Genomic DNA, 23,446 nt, shown 5'->3' with positions numbered 1-23,446 from the left:
ATTTAAAAAATACTTTTTCAAACTAAAAGAGGCAACTTATTATTTAAGCTATACGATCTTACCAGGACAGTTTCCTTTGTTCTGATAATTTAGTTGCTTCCACAGATTTGTTGGCCATTTTTCACTCAAACAAAATACAGCTTTATGGAGTGACACATTTGGGATTCTTTTGGGAATGGGGCAGTTTTGTTACATTTAAAAAGAATAACTGTATTAATTAAATATTATAGGAAGTGATTTCCAGAGTTTTAAGCAAGCAATTTTATACTATTCCATCTTACAATTCTTTCCTAGTATTCTGTCCACCCTATACAATGAAATAAAATTAAAGTAACATTTCACTGATGATATGCTATAAAGACTACCCTGCTTTAAAAGTAGTTTCTATCTACAATAGAGATGATCAAAGTGCAGTATATGCATTCATGCTAACAGAAGCCAATGTTCAATGAAATGTTTAAAGACAAAAAAAAATTTAAAGATGAATATATCTATTAATGTTGCAATCTACTAACACCACAGGAAGCCGTACCATTCTCTATCACAAATAAAAACTGTGATCTCATGTCTGACGTAATTACTGCCTGCAGCAGTTCAAACTATTTTACTGGAATATTTAGGTTACTCCTTGCACATTCTGAATTGCTAGCATTCTGGTGACAGCAGTATTGTGACCAAAAAGGTCAGAAATGTGATAGATCTTAAGACAAACTTAGCAAAGTAAGACAATTAACTTTTTTCTCCATCATCTAAAAAAAAAAAAAAAGTATCAGTTTTGGAAATTTGGTATCAGGATGAATAATATCCTTTCACTCAAACACTACACAACAATAAAAGATAAAGTGAGCGTAACTACACATAAATGTTTTTCAGCTGTTTTAAGAGTGTCGCACACTTTGAAGATGGGTCTCGAGGATACAGTACTGACAGCTGATCAGCAAACTTCCACCATCAGAATCTCAAGCCAGGGCAATACTTATACACATTTTGTTTTCAAGTTTGCACATGAAAGCCCAAGGGTGATAAAAAGCTTGAGATCAAAATTCACTGCAGAGTCTCACTTTTTTTGTGGCTACTTAATACAAGTGAATGTCAATTTTAATAATGATAAATGCAACTAAAGTACTGAATAGTTTGAAAGAAATTCCAGTTAGTATAATTTCCTTAAGGGCAAGACAAATCTTTCCAGAACATTAAAACTTTGTACCAGTGTCACAGTTTTCCCCATTACCCCAAGGAAATGATATGCAACCAACTCAAATTACTGGACTGAATTCAATGACCTTAGAAATAAACATCAGATTTCCATTCTCATCTACTTTTCAAAAAAAAAAAAACAAAATAAATAACATACTATTTCTATTTCAGAACATGTAAGAAGAAAAGAATATTTCTGGCAAGGAACCTTAAAGATCTCTAGATCACAAGAGGTAAGCAAAACCACACAATTTTAAATGGCTGGTGTATGGCTATCATTTCTGGGGGAAGCTTGACAAGCATAACTGAAGAATTTTAGATAGAACCAATGATGAATTATCGGAAGAGGAAACAAATGACTATTCACGGGACCAAAGGAAAGCCTTCATTAGAAACAAAAAAATAAAACACCAATGGTTTTATATATGTGTGTATATATGTAAAACCCAAAGGAGAAACAATCAGCAAATAAATGAAATGCAAAAGCAAATAATAATAAATATAACAGGAAACTAATCCCCAATTTTTCTGCTACTCGGGTTGGAGGCTAATCTGCAACAGTGTCACCCAGAGCCTACAAAACCCATGATGGACACACTGGTTCTGGAATACAAATTAATGTTTTTAAATCCATCAACACCCACAACTCTACATTTTGTGCAATTAAGGAATTCACTTTAGGCAAGTGACTAGTAAGTATCAGTAAGTACAAGCACTATCTATGCAGAATAGCAAATATAATGTGAAAGAAAGCAATGCAAGCATTTACGTGAAATTTGGCTCCACGCTAAATCTGACTTCATACTTAACTGTACTAAAAAAGAACTGCCATACTGTCAGTGTATCTCTTTACAATATTTCTTATTTTACCATCATAGAGGCTAGGAGCTGTAACTATGAGCAATGTCAATTAGCCAAGTCTCTCTAGTTTTCTACCTAGTTTTAAAGAATATTTTATTATCTGAACTATCAACTTTCTATTTTTCTCTGTATGTGCATGAAACAGACATACAGAGAAACAGAAAAATCTACATATGACTTACACAATAAATATGCACAGGTATTACACATATACTAATGAGACTGCATGATTTTTCAGATCAAAGTACATGCTTTTTCCACACATGGTTCTTTTTGTTACTAAGCGTAATAGAAAACTTCTGCAACAACTAAGCACATGCTGCCAATGATTCATGGTTTTAAGAATTTGTAGGTTAAAAAAATACAATTCCTAGAACACTGTTATCAAACAAAGAAGTTTTATTGGCATCTAAAAACAAAGTTCACCCAACATTGAAACGTACTTTAATATTGATGTTGTTTTCTTTTTTTCTTTTGAACTCACTGCAGTATGAGGAACAAATCACAAACACTTACTTTGGAGAAACAGAGACCAGAGTGTAGATTTTACAAAATCACTTTTTAAAATCTCTGTATTGTGCTCCTCAAATATTTAGAGCCAGTCTTTGCATAAAATATCACAGCTTTGTCTATTAGCTTAAAATTCTGCAGCAGCCTAAAGATATGGATAAGATATACCATCACTTGCTATTCTGAAATATATCTATTACCATATCCAACCTAATGGTAGTATCTAAAAAAAATTCTTTCTTCCATAGGAAGTCTCTGACAAGCTGTTATTCGTTTCCTTGAAGTTAAAAGAATCAGGGGGCAACATTTATATTTTATCAGAAAAATAAAAAAATGTTTACCTACCATGTTCATATTAAGAACAATGTCTATACAAGTCAGTTGTACAATTATTTTAAGAGAAAGGTGAACATGAACATCAGATTAACTTAATTCTGGCAGACAAAAGTGAACAACTATGGTCCAGTCAGCCATTAATCTATTACAGAGAGATGACAACTTTACAAAATGTATCTTTTACCTACTGAGTGATGATTATGTCCCCTCAGTTTCTGTGCTTTCTACCACTGGTTCACTCTCTATATCAGCAACTGTGTCACTCTTCTTGTTTATTTCACTTGAGGATGCCAGTTTTTCATACAGTTCAGGATCACTCTGCGCTGGTAAAGGCGGTGGCTGGGCATGTCTCTCAGTATTTTCACCATTAACCTGAGGCACGTTATCACCTTTTCGTTGAGGAGTGGCCCCTTCAAAAATCTCAAAAACCCGAGCATGAGGAGGGGGGATCCAGGTGTTTTGAATTCTATCTCGTCCAAGACGATTCCCATTCATTTCTCTGCAGAAATCAAAATCTCTGTCATCCCTGTCCCTCTGCCTCTCCCAGGGTCTTCTGCGGTCATCAAAATCTCTGTGAACTTCTTGTCCGAATCCTCTGTTCCAAGGACCACTTCGAGGATCAAACCGGTAGTTTCCAGACCGAAATCTACCTCTTTCCTCATGTAAGCCTTTCGGACCGCCATAGACAGGTAGAACTCGATGCTCTCGCTCATCAAAATCTCTGTGCCCCCAGGGCTTCTCTGGATTAAAGCCAAAGTGGTCTCTTCGGCCAAGATGATCTACGCCTGGCCTCACGAGATTCTCCCTGATATCTACGGGAGGTCTTCCAAAATGATCTCTAGCGTCTAACGGAGGCCTTCCAGGACCTTCTCGTGGATCAACAGGCCGTCCAACCACATCCCTAACATCCACCGGGGGAGGTCTGATGGCCTCCCTGGGTTCGATGGGAGGAAACCGGTAATCTCTGTCACCTTCCTGCTGAATGTTATCATTCCCAAGTGGTATCCTTTTTTCTGGGTTAGGAACATTGTCTACATTTTGTCTTCCAGGAACTAGAAAAGGTCTTTCAGGTGGACTAAAAATATCTCCTGGAGGAAAAGGACCACGGGGTGGTGGATGCAGAGCTGAATCAAGTACTGCTGGGGGAGGGAGGCCCCGCTGGGGTGGAATTCCAGGCTGTATTAACGGGAATCGTGGTCCAGGTGTCTGTGGTATCAGTCCTGGACGAATGTCTAACATTGGCATTGCAGGCATCCTTTGATTAGGAAGATTTAAAGGGGGTAAGTTTTGAGGCCCAGCTGGTGGCTGTGTTCCCAAAAGCCCAGAAGTACTTGGGACACCAGGTGGGTGTACTCCGAGAAGTCCGGAATTATTAGGCATATTTGGAGGGAGCACTCCCAGAAGTCCAGAATTTGACACATTTGGTGGCTGTAATCCCAAAATTCCAGAGTTATTTAGAATATTTGGTGGCTGGGGTCCAATCATCCCAGAACTACTGGAAACGTTAGATGGCCGGACTCCAAGAATTTCATTATTACTGGATACGTTTGGTCTTTGGACTCCCAGAATTCCAGAATTGCTTGTCACATTTGGCGGCTGTCCTAAAATTGCAGGGCCACTTGAAATATCATTTGGAATCACTAAAATGGAAAGGAAAAAAACAACATAATCAATCACCCTGGTGTGAAAAAGAAACACACCATACAGTTCAGTGCCCTACATACGAACCTTCAAGCTGTGAACTTTCAAAGCTGTCAACGTGTGTTCGCGTGCCCAGTCACTAAGCTCACTCACGTGTCTAGCACGGTCACCTGCATGTGCCGCCTCTGTGTACTTCACCGCCCAGTGCTGCATACAGAGGGCAGCACTAGCCCACTCTCCCCCATCTCTTCTCCCTCCTCTAGGTAGTAACACTTCTTGCCTGTTCACTCAAGCCAGCCCCTGTAGGCCAGCTGTTATGCTGCACTACTGTACTTTTCACGGTACTGTACTGTAAGATTAAAAACATTTTCAGTGTTTGTTTTTTATGTATTATTTGTGTGCAAAGTATTATAAACCTATTACAGTACAGTACTATATAGCCAATGGTATTGGTTGGGTACCTAGGCTAACTTTTGTTGGACTTATGAATGTGCTCTCAGAACAGAACTCATTCGTATACAGAGGACTTACTTTATTTATAATTATTAATGCTATAATTTCCAGTAGTCAGCTACTTGTATCTCCCCAAGAACCAAGGTATACCAGCTATTAAATAAAAATTAAAGCTAAAATTATAAATATCACACATAGTAAAATTTAAATATGAAAACAAAGTGGAGCTCTTACCTACAATCTTTACACAAAATCTTTTTAAGTTAAACTAAAATGTCAGGTTTTATACCGATCCTCCACCTTTATTTAACAAAAGCGTTTCTAACAGTAGTGTCAATTAAAAAAAAAACAAAAAAAAACACTTGCCACTTTCAAATAACCCACTTCTCTTCTAGACCTAGCTGAATATCTGGTAGAAACTCTACCTTATATTGGTTTGTTTTAATCTTTCTGTTGGTATACATATTTTGTGCAATCTTATTCTAATAACAACACATTAAAAATGTCCCAATAGGCCAAAAAAAGGGAGAAGTCTTAAAGAAAAGGTGTCAAAATATATACTATCCTGAATAGAATGCTAAATTTGTTTTTAATATAAATTTTAGGAGACAGTGATCTTTTTTTTTCTTTTTTTAAAAGCTGCAATATCCATGCACTGGTTACATATGCATGACACCTCAGAATTAAACACCAATACAGAGAAGTAGTACTTATGATTTAACTATGTCTTTCTGGGAATTTCTTTTTACCTTTTTTTTTTTTTTTACCTGATCTGGTGTTTTCTGCAGAAGAAATCTGGTGATCAATAAGATGAGGTACTTTTTCTTCAGGTTCTGCTTGTTTCGTTGGAGGATTAAAAACATTTCCAGCTGGCAGAGTGGCAGTAGCAAGACTGCTGGCAATAGAACCACCTGGTAAAACAAGGCTACCAAATCCAACATCTTTCACAGTTTCTGGAGTCATAGATAATGGCGGCTGCACTAAAGCTGTTTAAAGAAGGAGAATATATAGTTCAGATTTAATTAGCTAATCAATTAATGTGCCAAGTTAAAATATTAAGCATGACCAACACTGGTCTTGAAGTTTTAAATCACCTTCTTGCCTCTTCTCCCAATTATCTGGTGAGACGGCTCAGTTGACATGCCATATGTGAATTCTCTTCTGGTCCCTTTATTTCATTTATGATGAAAACTAACCTCTGGGAGCCTGAGTGTTTCATTTAATGGCATCTCTGTATCATTGGAAATGACCCTAATGCCGGGAAAGATTGAAGGCAGGAGAAGAGGACAACAGAGGATGAGATGGTTGGATGGCATCACCAACTCGATGGACATGAGTTTGAGCAAGCTGTGGGAGCTGGCGATGGACAGGGAAACCTGGCGCACTGCAGTCCGTGGGATTGCAAAGAGTTGGACATGACTAAGTGACTGAACTGAACTGTATTACCCAGCACATTATAAATATAGCAACTGATACTCAAAATGATAAATGAGATATCATGAAGAGGCTAAATTATACTTAGAAACCTCTTTTAAAAAAATAGGGTAAAACAATTTTTAGAAATATTTAGTAGAGACAAGTATAGTAAAATAAGGACCCACACTTAAAATCATAATTTTTCAAAGATGGGGCTTCCCTCATGGCTCAATGGTAAAGAATCCACCCGCCAACGCAGAAGACGCTGGTTCAATCCCTGATCCAGGAAGACCCCACATGCCATGGAGCGACTGAGTCTGTGCACCACAGCTATTTGAGCCTGTGCTCTGCAACAAGAGATGCCACTGCAACGAGAAGTCCACCTACCGTAACCAGAGTATTGCCACAACTAGAGAAAAGCTCATTCAGTAATGAAGAAGACCCAGCACAGCCAAAAGTGAATCAATGAAAACAAAACTGAGTAACTTTTCAAGGATGCCAGTACACGACTATCTAAATGTACAGAAATGATTGGTGTAAACACAAAGACCAACAAATGAGAGTGAAAACCTGCTCAATTCTCTAGAAATTCTAAGTACCAGGATCTTTTACATTCACTACTTTTTGTCAAATGAGGTTAGAAATTCATCAGATTAGAACTACAAATAAAAAGGTGCAAAGATTTCATTTTAAAGAATGGGTAGACATGCCCTGTCTATGTCACGTATGTTAAAAACTAAGCTAGAGGAATACTAAAACCACAATCGAACAATTAGAAATTCTAGTCAAATTTATGTCACAACACTATCTAGTCATGTATTCTGGGATTCTAAAAAGTGTTTTATCCTCACATTTAACTCCAGACTACCTAGACAAACCGTTAACACAGAACAAAGCTGTAAAACAGGAATAAAATGACCTGAGATCCCATATGGGAATTGTGAGAACTAAATGAGACAGTGTGAACAATCAGGTGAATATCTGGCATACAATGGTATTTCTATTTTTTCCTTTAATTGATCCCAGATTTTCCAAAATAATTAAAATAAGGAGAAGTAAAACTGGGAGACGGGCTCTTAAGTAAGTAGGATACTGTAAACAGTGAATTCAGAAATGGCTTCTGAACATTTTTCTAATTTTCAGAAAAAAATGAACAGTTCTTCCTAATTAACCAACAGTAACATAAAAAGGATCCTCATGTTGTCTAACAGCACCAGGAGAAAAAGGAGTTTAAAAATATAAGAAAAATGAGTTACAAAATCAAAAGGTAGGCTCTGTATCATATATATTCTCTTTACAATAAAGTCCTTTGGTCCAATATTATGGCAAAAAGCTAAGAAGCTCTCAAAAACTGATAACAGTCATCCCAAAAGGATAGAGCAGTAACATGAAAGGTCTCACTGTACAAAGATGAACAAATTGAACTTCAAAAAGAAAAGTGAATTTAACTATTTGAAAGCATAAATCCATTAATCCATTCACATTACTAAAAACGAAGGGGAAAAATGTAGAGGGAAGGGAGTAGAGAAGAAATAAGAGAAATTCTCCCCTACCTTCAGCCACTGGGTATCATGGATAATAGAATTCATTACTCTGAAAGATGGCACTTGTAGTAAAGAATTTAGCATCTACCCTGGGTCTCCTGTCTTCAAGGTAATGAAATATAATTTACAGAACAAATTCTTGCTAAGAAATGTGGAAGGGATCATAAAATTTGGAAGATCACTTTGCAACTAGTAAAAGGTAGATTCTGGCAATAATAATAAAGGATGAAAGCATCAGACGACAATGTGGAAGGGACTGTTAATGACCAGGTCCCACCATCTGAACGCGCTGACCCATTCTGATATAATTAAAAGTGAACAAGAAGGCACTGCCTGCATGGCTCTTGATGTGAAGTAATATCAAGTCCACAGAACCCCACTTGCTAGGTTTTCTTACCAAAAAAGCTGAAGCATGTTCTAAATAAGCCTATGGTGCTAAGAACTTTCTATCTGCAGGAGGTTCAAGAAGACAAAAAAACAAATTCGATGCCACAAAGAAGCAAAAAACCCAAACCCATCATTTGGGATCCAATATAGTGAAGTGAGGGATTCCGAAGCGCGGCTGGCGGCAAACAATCTGCCTGCCAGTGTGGAGATGTAAGAGGTGGGGCTCAACCCCTGGGTCAGGAAGGGCCCCGGAACAGGGCAGGGCACCCGCTCCAGTGCTGTTGCCTGGAGAACCCCTTGGACAGAGGAGCCTGGTGGGCTACCGTTCACAGGGTTGAACAGAGTCGGACACGACTAAAGCAACCTAACACACACGCACACAGGAATGAACTTACTTTGCAACAAGTCAAAGACATGAAGGATTTTTTAAAAAGGGAATGTGGGTGGAGCTGCTCCAGATTAAGACATTTTATACATGAAACAAAACAAAACCAAAAAAAACAAAGATATGAGAACTTTTGATTAAAATAAACAATTATAAAAAAATTTTGATCCAATAGAGCAAATCTGAATATGGACTGTCATACAATACTGCTGATTTGTCAGAAATCATTTAACCCAAAATACCAAAAAAATGCAACTGTCTGACAACTTTCAGAATAAAAAAATTAACAATAATTCACAGGAACGAGAATCAACACATAATTTTTAATGTAGAAACTCACATGTTGGTACTACTGGCGGGATAGTAGGTGGTGGTACAACAGGGGGTGGAACTGGAGGAGGCATGAAACCTGTGTGGGGAAAAAAAAGACCAACAATAAAATAACAAGAAAGTTACTTTCTTTTAAATCAAAGATTTAAACAGCTATAAATGAAATTCTACATTCATTATATAATCATTACTACAACCTCATATTTATGAATATATTTTCCATTTAAATAATTATTTTTATATATATAACCTTATTTGATACTCAGTAGGCTAAAAAATAAAAGCACAGAGATCCCTGTCATAAACACATACTATTTGTTTACTCATTCGTCTAAATCCTGTGGCACGCTCTATGATACTGTAAAATCAAACATTAATTCAAGCCAGGCAGCCTGTTTCCATGTTAGTTTGATGACTGCATGGGGAGTTAAGCATTGTATTCAAGCTGCTGGTAATATTATATGCAATAATGTCACCTGTAAAATATGCTACTCTATTTCTGATTTATATATATATATTCATATATATATATTCAGTTTATCCACCAGACCACAATATTTGCATTAATTTTGTCTTACTATAGTTTGCTTTGAACACTGAAACAAACCTTAATAAAAATAAGTAAATAGATTTACTATTGGCAGTTTCATGATTTTAAGTATCACATGATCCAACTATAAACCTGCTTCTATTTTTAAAATACAGAGCTACCATTAAATTCCATTAGAAAAAGTGGCTAAAAATAATGGGGAAAAAACATGATTTTCGACAAACGAATGCAAATGTGTGTATGGTTTTTGAAATACCATGTATTTCTTCTGAGAAAAGAAATCTTCTGAGAAAAGTTTAATTTTCAATGACAAATACAGAAGATATTTTATGAGTAATTCTCTAATATTTAAAATATAAAAAGTTACAGTTCCTACTAAAATCATCAACTTCAATTATACATTAAACTATAATTTAAAAATTTTACATTACATGACAAATTACAACAGACAATGAGTTTAATTTTTGGTTTTGTTTCCAGTTTTTAGGAACCGTATTCAACAATGGCTAAGGGTTTAAATTGCAGAAATCAATTCAGTCATTCTTTTCATAAAACACAAGTAATTCATAAAGTTAAAAAAACAATTTTGAAAAACAACATGTATCATTTGATCCCTTATTCTTCTAAACCTCCCATGATCTAATAATAAAAAGCTCTAAGCTCTCTATATCTCTTACATATAAGCAATTAACTACATTTAATTGATATAGGTTAAGTAATCCATAGTTTTTTACATGGAAACAATGATTTAAGGGCCTTTATGTTTACCAATAATTAATTAGGTCAAAAGAATTACTATAAATTCAATTAGCACTTTAAGACATACTTTGATTTCTAATGTCAAACTGGAAATCTAATAATTTTTAGGATGGCTAATCTACATATTATTAGATCCAGAGTGGCTCAGATGGTAAAGAATCTGCCTGCAATGCAGGAGACCTAGGTTCAATATCTGGGTAGGGAAGATCCCCTGGAGAAGGGAATGGCAACCCACTCCAGTATACTTGCCTGGAGAATTCCATGGACTGAGGAGCCTGGCAGGCTAGAATCCACGGGGTCGCAGTTGCCACGACTGAGCAACTAACACTTTCACTTTTTTCAATCTATATATATTTGATGCACACTTTCTGATAAATGGGTGATAACTGTAGACTTCTATATAAAAAACTTCAACATAAATGTTAAATTATTTTTAAGTATTTGATTTTAAAAGATTCATTTCTTTTCTCTGTCAAATGCTTCTTAAAAGTGTGGTCTGTGAACAAGCATCAGCTGGGAACTTGTTAGAAATGCAACTGTCCTGCCCCATTTCAGTTCCACTGATTCAGAAGGTGGCTGGGCCCAGCAATCTGTGCTTCAACACACCCTACAGGTGATTCGGATGTAAGCTCTGGTTTGAGACTCACTGCTCTTACAGCATTTAAACTTCTAAAGAGAACAATTTAAACGACAGAATTCTCAACAGAGTTCAAATACAAGATGAATTCTTACCAGGCGGTGGTTGTGAAGGGTTGAAACTTGCTCGGAGAAAAGGAGGTGGAGGGATTGGACTGAAGCCGGGAGGAGGAACTGGCATTGACACAGGAAATGTTGGTGGTACTAAATTAACCGCAGGCACTGCTGGAGCTACTGGAATCTTGGGGGTAGAAAATAGAAAAGTCTATGCACCATGTTATCCATCTGCAATGATTACATCTTAGGACAACCAAAGGTAAATGATTTCTGTTTCACAGGAAGGTAACGAACATTATCGTATTAAGTTGCTTTATTTTTTTCCTTTCTGTATTCTTACAAGTGAACCTACCTGAAGTAGAAGACAGTATTTTTCAACAGAGTGTATGTGGAGATTGTGAAATCTACCTTATATTCAGGTGATGCAAAAATATGGGCACCTCCTTCAACAGTGAATATCATGCTCAATTTTAAACTGCCATCTCCCACTAAGTTTGTAACACCTAACTATGTTATGCAATCTAATCACCATTAGGAAGCACGTCACTCACTACCAGCTTTAAAATGGCTGCATTTCTCATTAACTGGCTTTCTACTCCTAATCATAAATTCTTTTACTCATAGTAGGTACAATAATTCCCAACTATTTATCTGCATTTTGGCATGGCTGGCTGTATTTCTCTCCTGAAGAAAAGTGAGTCTCTCAGTCATGTCTGACCCTTTGCGACCCCATGGACTATACAGTCCATGGAATTCTCCAGGCCAGAATACTGGAGTGGGTAGCCATTCCCTTCTCCAGGGGATCATCCCAACCCAGGATCAAACCCAGGTCTCCCGCATTGCAAGTGGATTCTTTACCAGCTGAGCTATCAGGGAAGCTCACCTTTCTTCTGAAGTTCACATTATATCAACAGTCTATTCAACACCTCAATTTTGTTGTCCAGAAAGAGTTCAAACTTTCACATGCACAAAACCGAACTCCCTCTGTCCTTCCCCAAACCACACTTCCACAGTCTCACATTCTCAGGTAATGGTAACTCCATCTTTCCAATTTCTCAGACCAAAAACCTTGCCTCTGTTCTTTCTCACAACTCAAATCCAATCATGTACACCGGTCATTCCATAATACACCTAGTACCTGTCAGCTGCTTGTTGACTTCACTGCCATCAGTCTCGTCCAAGCCAGCATCATCTTGTCTGAATTGCTGCAGTTGTCTTTTAACTTGTCTCTGCTTTTAACAGTGCCTACTATTCTATTCTCAAAGCAGTTGCCAGTGCAATCCTTTAAAGCCAGATGAAGCCACTTCTTTCTTCAAAATAAGGGGTCCCCCATCGAGAGTGAAACCAAAGTCCTCCAAGAAGTCTCACTTGCACTAAGCTGCCTCTCACTCACTGTTCTTGCTCATTTGTTTTTCCTGGAACACACCCATAATGTCCCCAGCTGTGGCCTTTGCACTGGTTGTTCCCTCTGCCTCCAAAGCTTTCTTGAGACAGCCACATGATTAACTCCCTCAGCAACTTTAAGTGGTGCTCAAATGTCATTCTCAATAAAGTCTACCCTGTTTTAAATTGTAACTCCTACTGAGGCACTCCTGACGTCATAGTTTTATACTTCCTTCTCCCTTGCACAGTATCTTATAAACTCACTAATTTCCTAGTTTCTGTCTCTCATAATGAGAACAACTGCTCCAGAAGGGCAGGGATTTATGCGTGTTTTCTTTCCCTGAGGTCTCCCCTATCCCAGGTGCCTAGAACAGTGAATGTCACAGAGCAGGCATTCAATAAATTTGTTCAGTAAATAAACATTTAAATATGAATTACATCTTACCTAAATGAAAATTTTCAAAATACTTATATTTAATGTTAATCTATTTTGCACAATTTCTCCCAAGTTTTACAAAATAAAAATGAGTAAAAACAGAAATGTAAAACAACACATTGAACAGTTTAAAAAAAAGAACAACAACAAAACACCCAGCACTAACCTGTAACATAGCAACAGGTGGAGGGAAAACCTCTGCCTGGGTTGTGACCACTGTCTCCTTTTCAGCTGGAGGTGGGCTCTGAGTTGTCTGGACCGTCTCTTTAACAGGTTCTGAGCTTTTCACCGTTTCCCATTCTAAACAAAATATTTGAAATTGACTTTCTCTGAGTGGATGCAATTTTTCATTTTCTATTACTATGAATACATTTACTCCAGGTCCGAATGGTCCTTCCTGTACCACGGCTCATTTTCCAGAATTGTCCACAACTCTAGGTGTTGTGGACAAACTCTACTTGGTTCTGCTGAGATAAATCTGATTAGGATAATAAGGAGTTCAAAACAACATGAAATGAGGCGCAAACCAAAGATACTAAAATATTCAGTCTAGAGAAAACACATGAAAGGGACATAAGAGACTTATCTCCAAGGCTGCCTGATATAAGAGGAGCCAACTTTATTCTATATTTTGTCACAAGGTACAAGGGGAGCCCAACAAGGAAAGCATTAACCCAATATAGAAAAATCTCCCTGAAAATACTGAAAAATTCAAAAGCAGAACAAAGAAGGTCCAATGGGTCCTCTAAAGGTTCTTCATCTCCCTTAGAGTACACCCATCAAAGCTATCAAAATGACTAGGAGACTGCACATGACCTTTCCACTCTGCCTCTCTGACTTCATCTCCTACTACTCACTTCTCACTATACTCAAGCCATTCTGCTCTTGTGACCATTTAACAGACTTTGCATTCTCTCTGTACGAACCACTCTATCCCAGAAAGCTGCACATCTCAGCCCTCTGAAAATCACTTGCTACACTAGACCCTCTTCAACCACTTAAAACTGCAGAAGCACCACAATCATGCTGCCTATCCCCTTGCTGTTTTTTCTTAGGCCTTACCAACAGTGAAATACTATTAAGTTTGTTTACTTTGTTTATTATCCGTTTTTCCCCCACTAGAACATGGGTTGGCAAACACTTCTTACTGTAAGTATTCTAGACAGCGTGGGCCTGTGTTCTCCATTACAATGACTCAACTGTTGTCAAATTTTAAAGTCATATACAATAGGTAAACACAACTGACCATGGCTATGTTCCAATAAAACTTCATTTACAGAACAGGCAGCAGTAAGACTTGGCCCAAGGCCCGCTGTCCATCCCTGTACTTCAGTGTGCAGTCTGAGAGGAAGGGTTTATGTCTATCTCACTGCTATAGTCACAGTTCCTAAAATTATGCCTGGCACACAGCAGGAACTGAAATATGCTTTGAATGAGTAAATGTTCTCGAAGAACAGCCATCCAAGTCAGAGAGAGAAGGAAATGGCAAGAATACAACAACTGAAAAAAAGTGTTTGAAAACATGTGCACTGGCCAGAGAACAAAAGCACTCTGAAAATTAAGCTAACTTTAGTAAAGGAGCTAAGATGCCAAGAAATGAGGTCTGTCATATTCCAATTCTTTCCCAAGTATCCATTATCCTGTGAATTTTTAAAAACAAACAGACAGATTTTTAAAAGAACAGGTCAGATTATCACTTGGTTGAAAGTTTTCTAGAGCTCCATGAATCTCAACTACAGCTCTCTAAACCAAGGTTCTATTCCCGCCATTCTCAACACAGATACTAATCAAAATATTATAATCTAGGAAGTTTTTTTTTAGAGAAACACCATCCTAAATCCCCAGTTCGCATTTAAACTCAAGTAAATAAAATAGTCTAAAGATGCCTCCATATTGACAATTCTCTCAAAGACTGAAACTTTAGAAAAAGGCATATATAAGAAATGCTACCTTCAGAGTTGTAGAACACTACACTCTGACACTTATGAATACATCCCAGCAAGCATATATATTGAACAGGGTAATGGTTCATTTTTTTCCCCTCTTGTGTGCAAGGGGGAAAAAATCCAGGAAATAACACAATTCACCCCATCATGCAAAATGTTTAGCAGTTACAACCCTTTCAGCATACTTTTTAAACAGTAAAACTCCCTGTACGGTTCTTACCAGTATTTACAGTTTCCTGATCAATCATGCCTCCTTCTGCAAAACCTTCCAAGTCATCCACTTTAACTTTTTCCCACGGTATATACGTAACTCCAAGATCCACATCCCAGAATTGTTTGTATTCTGTTTTCACACCTTTGTTTAAAGCCCAAGCAATCTATAAGAGAAGGAAAAAAAAGGGTTCATTTATACTATTTAAAAATAAAAAAAGCTAAAACATACAAAATTATAAGCTAATGATGTAAATACAAATAAAATTAGTTTCAAAAATCAGCTGAACAAAAATCACTGCTGGAATAACAATAATCAAGGAATTTTTTCCCATGTATTTCCTGATTTTGTTTGTAAAATGAAACCTGCATTAGACAGTGATGGTGTCTGTAATATGGGGTTTATTTCCACTACTTTACTTCAGTTGCTCAGTCGTGTCCGACTCTTTGCGACCCCATGAACCGCAGCACACCAGGCCTCTCTGTCCATCACCAACTCCTGGAATTTACTCAAACTCATGTCCATCGAGTCAGTGATGCCATCCAGCCATCTCATCCTCTGTCATCCCCTTCTCCTCCTGCCCCCAATCCCTCCCAGCATCAGAGTCTTTGCCAATGAGTCAACTCTTCGTATGAGGTGGCCAAAGTATTGGAGTTTCAGCTTCAGCATCAGTCCTTACAATGAACACCCAGGACTGATCTCCTTCAGAATGGACTGGTTGGATCTCCTTGCAGTTCAAGGGACTCTCAAGAGTCTTCTCCAACACCACAGTTCAAAAGCATCAATTCTTCTGCGCTCAGCCTTCTTCACAGTCCAACTCTCACATCCATACATAACTACTGGAAAAACCATAGCCTTGGCTAGACGGACCTTTGTTGGCAAAGTAGTATCTGTGCTTTTTAATATGCTATCTAGGTTGGTCATAACTTTCCTTCCAAGGAGGAAGCGTCTTTTAATTTCATGGCTGCAGTCACCATCTGCAGTGATTTTGGAGCCCCAAGAAATAAAGTCTGACACTGTTTTCCCATCTATTTCCCATGAAGTGATGGGACCAGACGCCATGATCTTCGTTTTCTGAATGTTGAGCTTTAAGCTAACTTTTTCACTCTCCTCTTCCACTTTCATCAAGAGGCTTTTTAGTTCCTCTTCACTTTCTGCCACTTCTTAGTATGATCTTAAAATAATACATTCCTCAATATAATCCAAATCTACTTTTCACCATAAAAACCTCAACTTAGATATAATTATTTAGATAAAATCTTATAATTAAGCAATTAGATACTTAGATAATTAGCTAAAAATCTTGGTACTCCATGAGAGAAGAGACCACTGACACTTCAGCTTACATAGAGAAACTCTCTGCCATAAAAGGACAAAGCATGGGTGTTATTAACTCCTTTGAAAGTAATTTTAAATTTATTAATTCAGTTACAGAAATTGATAAATTATCTTCAAAATAGCAGAAATAAAATATGAATTACAAGATATTAAAAAGGAGACATCAATAGTATAATTATGGGTTAGGATTAGGAAGCACTGGGAAGAAATGAATGAAAGACAAGCTTGATAATGTTCTGCTCATAAAATGGGGTCCTGGTTGACTAAAGAGTACTGTGCGGGTATGATTTCAAAGAACTGCTTGAATAAGGTTTTGTTTGGTTATTGTTTAACCTCAAGCTAATTCTATACTTTAATAATACTGAAATAATAAATTTCTGTCAAGGTTTACCCATAACGCTAAGAAAGGATTCAATACAGGAAACAAGATTCTAACGATCCAATAAAACAAGAGCATGCATCCCCCAATCTCACCTTAATGACCTTGGATCCAATTTTATACGACCCGGAACTAAGCTTCTGAAGAGCTCGAAATGCATCTTGTCGATGAACCATGCAGACATAAGCACAGCCTCTGGGAGGAATCATCTGTTAAAAAAATTTTTTTCTTTAGAAATGGTATAAGGAGGGCAAGTCATTTCTGGCATTTTATGGTTTTAATAGAACAGGACATTGGTTACTGATAATACTGAATCATTTTCCCCCTTTCTTCCTCTGGCTGTTTATTGGTACAATTCATATATAATTACTTAAAGAAAAAGTTCAGAAGTTAGCTGGGACTCATTCTAAGCCTGATATACATGAAATCTTAAATACCACATGTCAATCCATTTCGCTACACAATGCTGAACTATTAAAATAATGCAAGACATGTATATAATACCACCAGAGAAACAGAACGCAGTACTGGATGGCCAACATATTTGAAGCATGTAATTCATTTACAGTAGTATTTATAATTTTCCAAATGTTATGTGGGTATTGTGAGAAGGATTTTTGTTTGGCTGAAATATTTTATCCTTAATATAAAGTCCAAAATCTACAACAAATAATAAAATGAAAGCTTTTCAATTTTACAAAACTTAACTTCGCCCAACTACTTCCAGACAAAGGTTTTAGTATGAATAGGAAGACAGCCTCAGCATAAGGATCTCAATTTTTGTAGCATTTAACTACTCTATAAACTACCAAATCATAAAATTATCTTTAATGTATTAATTCAGAAAAATACATGGAGTATTTCACTTCATGAAGAACTTACAAGGTCTTCTACCACTTTTTTAGTAGTCATTACATAAGCTTTAGTTGTGAAAATAACCTTTCCCCCAGTCTTGCTAATATCTCAAGCTATCAACTCTTAATTCCAAACTTCTCAAAAGAGAAGCTTATCTAACCCCTTACATAATTCATCTTTCGCAATGTAGATACAAACCCTCCCCAAACCACCAAAAATATTTTCTTCAAGCTAATGACCTACTAAATTCTAAATCTAATGGACTCTTCTCAGTCTTCAAATTCCTCCCAAACTAACTGAAAGGTTTAAGTCTTCCATCAGTTTTTCAAATCCTGTATTTTATCACTAGCCATTTAGTACACTTCACTTCACAAAATAACTTAATGCCTATTACTTGTAAATAATACACTATTATAAGGTAAGACAGAAGAAGAGGGAGACACACTGATGTCCAAATGACTGTGGTACAAGAAAGACTAGACATGGCATAAGCAGTGTGAAATACAAGATGCTACTTGGATTCAGGATCTGTTCAGAGCAGTGATTCCTGGTTTTGCATCAAATTCACCTGTGTAATTATGGCACTTTGATAAGAATCTAAAGATAATGATCATGGGCATCCATGTTTTTTCAAATGTCAGCCCATGTCTGATATGTAGCTAGAGCTGAGAACCATTAGTTTAAATGTAGTGCAAAATCAGAAAAAAATTTCAGAGGCTACATGATTACAAACTCTGAAAGATTACTTAAATTCTGACAGGTGAAATTTAAAAAGACAAAAAGAAAAGCCTTCAACACTTTTATGGTATAAAAAGAGGAATCTGAAACACCTAAGTTGAAACACTCAACCAATTATCTATTATTTATTAATTAATCAGTTACTTACTATCCATGTAACTCAGTCAAATGATTTAGGTTCTTCCCTGGTAAAGTAACACTATATGAATTACTTATTAACCAGCTTCCTGTGAGGCTCCAATGAGGTCACACTCCATTGAAAGTAAAATACAAAATGGTCAAATTCAATTTAAATAAACACTGCTGTCACTAATACCAAAAAGTCAAATTTGGCCATATAAAGAATGTTGAGACTATAAGGACTCTAAGACTAGAAAGGAAAAACCAGTCAATTTCCTGGTAAATAATGATGAAAAATGTCCAAAAGACATTAAAGGATAGTTAACAGTGAATAAAATCAGGGTTAAAGTCTCCTCAAACAAATGACTACAAAACATTTCATGGCTTAGTTTTAGCTCCAAGGAGAAACACTGGCCCCTCAGGAAGAAGAAAATATTCCAAGAAGGGGACTGGGTGCAGGGAAAGAATCACACTGAGGCGTGAGGGAACTGTGCTCAGGCCGCACAGGTTTTCTTGCCTCGGGGTTTGCTCTGAGAGGGCGAGGTGGGGAAGGGGAGGAAGGAGGCTGGCAGAAGACTAGGACCTCCCGTCCAGCTGTGTCTCCACCATCACCGACATGCTCAGGTGAATTCTAACTCAGTTTCTCCATTTTCATTAAAAATGGGGAAAAAAAGAATTAAACCAGATCATACATATGGTTCAGAGAAGGCAGTGGCACCCCACTCCAGTACTCTTGCCTGGAAAATCCCATGGACGGAGGAGCCTGGAAGGCTGCAGTCCACGGGGACGCTAGAGTCAGACATGACTGAGCGACTGCACTTTCACTTTTCACTTTCATGCACTGGAGAAGGCAATGGCACCTCACTCCAGTGTTCTTGTCTGGAGAATCCGAGGGATGGCAGAGCCTGGTGGGCTGCCATCTATGGGGTCGCAGAGTCAGACGTGACTGAAGCGACTTAACAGCAACAGCATACATATGGTTCCTGCTAACTCATTTGATGGTTTTAGCAATCAAGTACTGCCATACTGCAGTAAGCCCCCTAAAAATATTTTGTAAGAATTCCATTAAAAAAAGAAAAATTAATTAAGAAGATATCAGGAGAATAAACACAAAAATGATCAGAATCAAATAATCCTCACAAAAATGTGATTAAGGGCAGATACAAAGTGACTGAAAACTCCCTGTATTTTTTCCAAACCTTACACTATTATATTTAAGAATTGATACTTACATTAATGGACTCAATCTGTCCAAACTCTTCAAACAGGTTGGTTAAATCTTGCTGTGTTGCCTTCTTATCCACCTGACCAACCCACAGAGTAGTACTGCATACTGCCAAGACACAAGAGACAACGACCTAAATCACAGGTAAGTTACCTTCTTCAAGTAGCTAAGGAAAAGCACTAGTAACAGTAATAAATTAAAATTTAAGATAGCATATTTTAAATACTTATTAACTGATATTTTTATTTGTTATGTTTAAAATCAACTAAAATGCCAGGTACCCACTCACATCTATGCCAAGACAACATTTTGCATTATTATCACATATTCTCAAGCTTGACAGCATACACTGGTAGATATCTGAGACGCACTAAAGATAATCCAAGATACGTGGTACAGAAAATTGGGAACTGGGGTAGTTTAAAAATTCTGTAGGTGATTCTAATGTGCAACAAAGTTTCAAAATCACTGTTCACTGCAATCCTATTTGGGAACCTTTTAAGTATCTTTCTGTGATGGAATGAACAGTTAAATCTGAAAACTGTATCTTACCTTTAAGAAAAGAATAGATTAAAAAAAAAGGGAAAAGGCTGATTCAGAACTCAACTTGTTACCATGAAAGCCCCAGGGATACTAAAAGCGGGAAGCACCGGAGACACATCTGGCCTGTTTTTTGCTGCACTGCTCATGCCTTCAGAAACAGCTCCTTTCCCTGAAAACACTTACTTTAAAAATACTTACAGCTGATATATTTGCAGAGTTTTATTATATTTGGATTCATGTCAATGTTATTTAAAAAAAAAGTCTCCAGCTTTTGGGTTACTGTTTTACTCTACAGCTAATTCAGCCCTACATTACAATATGACCACTGCAAGATATCTACCAAATGTGGATTTCAATCAGGCCTCTCTACTCTGGCTGGTCAGAACATGAATGTCTTCCAGACCTATGAGAGCTCTGGGAATCATTCAGTTAATAGATCTCTGGAGACTGTTCTCTCCCTGCTGTTTGTTCTGGGTCTCATTCAGTTCACCTGTCCATTCAACCAAAGTCTCAAAGGGCAATGCATTAGTTTTCTTTTGCACTGTAACAAAACACCACAAAATTAGTACCTTAAAACGCAGAAAGCTAGTCTTCTACATCTCTGGTGGTCTAAAATCAGTCAGCAAGTTGCCCTCCTTCTGGAGGCCCTCAGAGCCAATCTGTTTCCTACCTTTGCTGGCTAGCTTCTACAGTTATCTCATTCCTCAGCTCCTGATCCCAACCCCCATGTCTGAATCAGGGTTAGGAGCACCAACATTATTAATCATTTACTACTGGTTCTCATAATCAGGTAAGATTCTGGAAAGACAGCCAAGGCTGGTTCAGATTGCTAAAATATAGTAAGATGCTGTCACCTTTAATTACATGCCTGGGTTTCCAGGGTGCTTCAGCAATATAAGCTGTACCAGTTACCCATCTATCTCCATGGCAGAAAGAATTTATTTGGAGATCTTCAGAAATTAGATAACCTGATCAGTGTTCAGCTCTTGGCAAAGAATGATAATTTGCTCCATTTTATGTACTTCACCCATCTGCAACCTGTTTGTTCACCCTGAAAGTCATAGTGGGTACTAAGAACCGTTTATGAAGAATCCCACACTAAGTACGACTTATTTTCCTATACTTCACATGCCTGTCAAGTCAATTCTCCTGGAGGTTTCTCCCCAAACAAACCCCTACTACCACCAAATTTGGTCTAATCACACATTATAGATTAACTATAGAGGAGGGAAAGTTTTCACAACAGAACTCTCTCTTTCCGTACTGATCAAGTTTATAATTAGCTTTAAATTGGCATGCTTCCCATAATAATTATTCCTATACACCTGGTGTTCAAAACTGGTTAGGATACTACACATGGAAATCACGGTGTCAGTGAAATATTAGAGATACAAGGTCTATTCTACTATGTAAATCATTAGTCAAGTCATATTTTTTAACTAGTATCAAAAAAAAAATCAACTCTCAATGACATTAGTATTTGAATAGAAACCTATTACTTATCTTTCTCCTCTATCACATTATAAAAACCAAACCAGTTTTCAACTTTCTCAGTCTGAAAAATCAGGTTGAGAGATTGTATATTAATACCGGTAACTATTTTCTCAATGTTACTGAAACCAAAGCTTATCAAGTACATCACTTACCACTCAATGTTTTAGACCTGATTGGAGGTAATCCCTTCTTCTGTCGCTCTTTCTCCCTTTCTCTAGCTCTCCTTTCACTCGAGTATGAACGTGATGATTTCCTTTTTCTTTCTCTCGAGCGGGAGCGTGATCGCTTTCTGTGCTTACGCTTTCGAGAACCAGATCGTGACCTAGACCTTCGTTTTCTTGGTGATCTAACAACAACAACAAAACACCCTTATTTACTAATGACAATGTTAAAGTATCAAACACGTACATAAATCTCTATACTGCTATACTGCTTAGTCTACATTAGACACAGATGTTTGTCTGCAATGATTCTTATTGAGTCTGGGTGATACAAGGAAGAAGAGAAAGAGAGTCTAGTTAGGGTCTCACTTTCTCATAGTGTCTAATTTACAAACAAGAGTCAAGAACAGGGATGAAAGAAAACAGATTCTTTAGGTGACAAACATGTACATTCTTAAAATTAGGACGGTGTTTTCAACAGCAGACCACTAAACAATTCTGTTTATAGGTTTTCACCTTGACTTTACAATATAATGTGATACTAAAATACTGTGGTTTTTTTCCTATTAATCATATGCCACTGAACTCTATTCAAAATACTCTTGTGTTGAAAAGACAAAGAATTTGCTAAGACAAAGATGTTTTCAGGACTAGCACTGTAATTTCCTGGAGAGAAGTCAGTTTAGAGAAAGATGAACTGACAAGCTCTCACTTGCAAGGAAATTCTTGAAAATAAATTCCTGAAACTTCCAAGTAAATGCAAGGAAATTCTTAAAACACCCAAGAAATGACTGAAAAAACCATCAAAGATACTGTCCCTCTTCCAGCATTTACTGTTCAGACTTCCTGGGGCATTCGTGTGCCGAAAACACAGCATAAAAATGTTACAGATTAAGTTTTAAGACAGTTTATAGCAAAGACAACATATATTTAAGACAGTTCAAAACAAAAACAAGAAAACTGACCAGGTTAAGAATAATGTACTTTAACTCAAACTTGACTGAGCATGTACATTAATGAGCCTTAACATGGCTAAGCCCACAGAGAAAACCATTTCTAGGATATGTTTTAGAGAGTCCGATATGCTTACTGTTAATAAAAACAATTTTTATAGTTTGATTTTCATAATCATTTTTGGTATTATGAGATGAAACAGAATGCAAAAAAACACAATGGCATTTCTAATACTATTCCTCTATTAGGTGATTTAACTGTTGTTCAGGGACAATTGTGTCCTAAGCTGACTATCATCATAATATTATTAACTGAAACCATATATAACCCCAAATCCAAGTCTCACGATATTGCTGTGACTCATGTAAATAATTCAAAAAAAATGCCACAGACATGTCCAACTAAAAACAAAACAAATATTTTCTGTTTTTGAAGTTCTGAGTTACTTTTTCATGAAACAAGATGTTATTCTCAAACATACTGAGAGTAACATTTCCTTTTCTCTCAAACATATTGAGAGAAACATTTTCTTTTACCTTGATGCAAAGAAACAAAGGATGCAAAAAAAATAAATAAAAAGCCAACATTTTAAAAGTTTGCA

At 37.0% G+C, this 23,446-nt stretch overlaps 1 protein-coding gene across 2 annotated transcripts in view; it reads right to left on the bottom strand.

Moving 5' to 3' along the window:
- Window positions 1-23,446, bottom strand: part of SCAF8 (SR-related CTD associated factor 8) — a 151,612-nt gene that overhangs the window by 60,459 nt on the left and 67,707 nt on the right. The window contains exons 13-21 of one of the 2 annotated variants that reach the window (XM_068985394.1): window positions 21,883-22,076; window positions 19,701-19,801; window positions 16,851-16,964; window positions 15,048-15,204; window positions 13,048-13,181; window positions 11,102-11,246; window positions 9,071-9,139; window positions 5,766-5,984; window positions 3,089-4,544 (exon numbers count right to left, since the gene is read on the bottom strand). In XM_068985394.1, coding sequence (XP_068841495.1) covers window positions 3,103-4,544; window positions 5,766-5,984; window positions 9,071-9,139; window positions 11,102-11,246; window positions 13,048-13,181; window positions 15,048-15,204; window positions 16,851-16,964; window positions 19,701-19,801; window positions 21,883-22,076 — 2,575 coding nt within the window. In that variant the 3' untranslated portion in view covers window positions 3,089-3,102. Of the gene's footprint in view, window positions 1-2,540; window positions 4,545-5,765; window positions 5,985-9,070; window positions 9,140-11,101; window positions 11,247-13,047; window positions 13,182-15,047; window positions 15,205-16,850; window positions 16,965-19,700; window positions 19,802-21,882; window positions 22,077-23,446 lie in introns of those variants that run through there. The other variant, XM_068985393.1, reaches the window with a different exon arrangement.

Source organism: Capricornis sumatraensis, chromosome 13 (genome assembly GCF_032405125.1).
Source record: "Capricornis sumatraensis isolate serow.1 chromosome 13, serow.2, whole genome shotgun sequence".
In the NCBI taxonomy this organism is placed as follows: Eukaryota; Metazoa; Chordata; class Mammalia; order Artiodactyla; family Bovidae; genus Capricornis; species Capricornis sumatraensis.
This window is presented reverse-complemented; position numbering and strand designations above follow the sequence as displayed.